Here is a 3413-nt window from a genome sequence, read left to right on the forward strand (position 1 = left end):
GAGATGAGGAATTCATTTTCCAGCATGATCTGGCACCTGCCCACAGTGCCAAAACCACCAGTAACTGGTGTACTGACCATGGCATTACTGTCCTCGATTGGCCTGCAAATTCCCCTGACCTGAACCCCATAGAGAATATGTGGGGTATTGTGAAGAAGAAGCTGAAAGACACCAGACCCAACAATGCTAATGAGCTAAAGGCCGCTATTGAAGCATCCTGGGCATCCATAACACCTCAGCAATGCCACAGGCTGATTGCCTCCATGCCACGCCGCATTGATGCAGTAATCCGTGCAAAAGGATTCCCAACCAAGTACTGAGTGCATTAATGGACATTTTCAAATGTTTGATTGTGTTTTGCTGTTATAAATCTTTTTTTTTTACTTGGTCTGAGGAACTATTCTAATTTTTTGAGATAGGATTTTTGAGTTTTCTTAAGCTGTATGCCATAATCAGCAATATTAAAATAATAAAAGGCTTGCAATATTTCAGTTGATTTGTAATGAATCCAGAATGTATGACATTTTTGTTTTTTTAATTGCATTACAGAAAATAAAGAACTTTATCACAATATTCTAATTTTCTGAGACAGTCCTGTACACCTGAAAATGAGAGGGGGCCCGTTAATGAAACGAGATGCCATTGTCTTTATGGTACAGTAAGCAGCAGTACATTGCAGATCATTTAACCTGCCTGTCTGTTGTGCAGATTGACGCTTACTTTGAAGAAGACCTGATGCGGAGCTTGGACATCTACAGACAGTCCAGCTCAGAAAACAACACAGACATCAAAAAGGACTTTGATACCGTCCAGCACTTGGTAAATGATACGCCAGTCTCTTTTATCAAATGAAGTCCATTGCTGTTTGTCTTTGTAACCGTCCTGTGGTCTCTTGTTGGCAGTGCTGTTAGCCTAGCCTTCAGCACCCAGTTCTGATGGTTTCAGCTGATTAAGTGGGCCTGGACCAGATGGGCCTGCTACCTATCCTATTCTATTATCCATTCACTCCTAAGTGAATGAAACGCAACGTTGTGAACACAAACAACATCTGATTCAGAAAGGTTTGGAAAACCATACAGCAACTTTGGATTTAGGCAACACAATTACAACTTTTCTAGGTTTAGACAATACAACCAGTTATTAACATTTAATCAACTATAAGAATAACATTTTTTGAAAGAAATGTGACTTTGTAACATGTTGAAATACCAAATATTTAAACCCCCACTCACTCAGTAAATATAAAATTATACAAAAAATAGTTTATTTGCAGCTAAACGTAATCTTCTATGGAGTATTTTGTACCGGTGACTTCCTCCATCACGCCTGTCATAATATTTACAATCACTAGAGGTCAGTGTCATCTTCCTCTATTACTTCTTCTGGTGCTCAATTGTGTATAAAGTTGATAAAACCTTCTAGTATGTACAGTAGCAGGCCCCTTCTGACCTGCATCTCTGAGGCTGATAACCCCTAATAACTGTCATTTATTTGGTTCAAAATATCAGGACCAGGACATCAGCTGACCGAGAACCAGTTCCCAACCACGTTCATCAATATTTAGTTGGATATGCAATTCTCACATATGACTTCACATTGATAAAATGCTCTGATGAAGGACAAACGATAAAGAGCGTTTAATTGAATAAAACAAAAAAAGAACATGTTGAAGCCTAAGTGCAGGAATAAGATCTGCAGCTCACCTAGAGGAGTGCAATGTACATTTCCCTGCTGTGGGACTAATAAAGGATTTCTGATTCTGAGAGGTGCTCTTTAATATTGATTCCAAATAGGTTCAGTATGCTCAAAGTAAGTAACCCCTCATTCAGAGGAGCAAAGACAGCAAATAAGTCTCAAAGGGGTCTAAAGACCAAAGCTCCAGGCTGAATCTGCATTAGGTGGAAAAGGATCAGGATCTACTTTTATCTAACTCTAATGAAAGGGCATCGTCACACTCTGATGCGCCCAAAAGGAACTGCAACAAGCTTCTCTGAATTTATAATAAGTATCTACTCCATACTCCCTGCACATGCACAACATGTGATCTGATTACCTTAAATAAGCTACCGTGAAAATATGAATTGTGACATTCAGCTAAAATGAATGGAAAAAGGGAAAATATAACAAGTAAGGGACTGCTACACCTTATATGATATTCTTAATGTCTTTGTGTTGATTTGAGTATTAGCTATCCTTTCGCCACTGCTCAACTGAAATAAAAGTTAATTCTATTGAAGTGAGGTCTTTTGTACAGTTTAGGTGCTGTGGAGTTCATGGTGAAGCAGACTGGAAGGGCGACACTCCAATATCTTGTTGTACCGAGGACCCCTGTAACACCCTCAACCCTCCCAACTGGCCAGAGGTACTGTCGCTGTACATCACATGATCTGCATTATCTCTGTATCTCTGTGCTCAAGATAGAAACACAACACGATGTTGCAGTGATGACATATTTTTATTAGGAACAAGCATTGTAAGAAGTCTCTTTACAAAAAGCAATGGGATTTTGGATTATTGCAGAAAATGAGATCCCGCTTTTTGTTCTGCTCCACATATTACCACTTTTTATGATTTTTAAAGCAGTAAAGCAATTGACAGAAGTAAAAAGCCAACGTTAGGCTACAACTACATCACGGTCGCATGAATGTGCACCGTTAAGCTAAAAGCCGCTAATGTTTAGTATTCTTTTAGTCACTTGTTTTGTTTTGTATAACACATAGAAGCTTCAGGCATTCATGAGTAAGGTATTTACTGACGTTTTGACTTAAAAAAAACGTGAGAATTTCTTCAGCTCGTTCAAAAAAACATTTACTTTGAGACAGGTGCACCGCATGGGGTCATTTGATAACTAATTTTTGAGCTTTAGGAGTTATTCTTTCACCACTCTATAGGCCTACTCTCTGGGTTTGTTTTTCCAAAATGCTTGCACCTACTCTAAAGTTGATTCATGGAGAACATCTGTTGCTGCTACTGTATTTATTTTCTTGGTGTAACTGTATGTTGCTGTAAACACCACGCCAATTGAATTTGTTTTGACTCTTTTGTCTTTCAGGGTTGTCTTGTGAAACTGAGGGACTGGTTTGCCAGTAACTATGTGAGCACGGGCGCAGGTGTTGTCACCCTGTTTATCATACAGGTACAGTACACTCAGTCTTCCTCAGTAAGAACAATGACTGCCATATAAGAAACAGTAAGCTGTGTGCACTATTGACTAGAAGCTGCTTAATACTCTGTGTGTATGAGATATACATTTTAAAGGTGACCTATCATGCAAAATGCACTTTTGTACGTCTTTTATACATGAATATGTGTCCCCGGTGTTCCAGGGAACTCACCAAGTGTCAGAAAACACAACCCTCTCTATTTTCCTCCATACCCAAATCTCTTAAAAAGGGGCTGCAACGGATCTGATA

At 39.1% G+C, this 3413-nt stretch overlaps 1 protein-coding gene across 1 annotated transcript; it reads left to right on the plus strand.

Annotated features, from left to right (window-relative positions):
- Positions 1-636: 636 nt before the first annotated feature.
- Positions 637-3136, plus strand: LOC104944552 (leukocyte surface antigen CD53-like; the record flags this gene model as incomplete). The annotated part of the gene is made up of 3 exons (XM_010770100.1): positions 637-819; positions 2255-2362; positions 3053-3136. Coding segments are annotated over exons 1-3 (375 nt in total), but the record flags the coding sequence as incomplete, so codon positions are not given.
- Between the last annotated feature and the right edge of the window lie 277 nt (positions 3137-3413).

This window comes from Notothenia coriiceps, unplaced genomic scaffold, assembly GCF_000735185.1.
Source record: "Notothenia coriiceps isolate Sejong01 unplaced genomic scaffold, NC01 NC01_scaffold00008350, whole genome shotgun sequence".
Taxonomy (NCBI): Eukaryota; Metazoa; Chordata; class Actinopteri; order Perciformes; family Nototheniidae; genus Notothenia; species Notothenia coriiceps.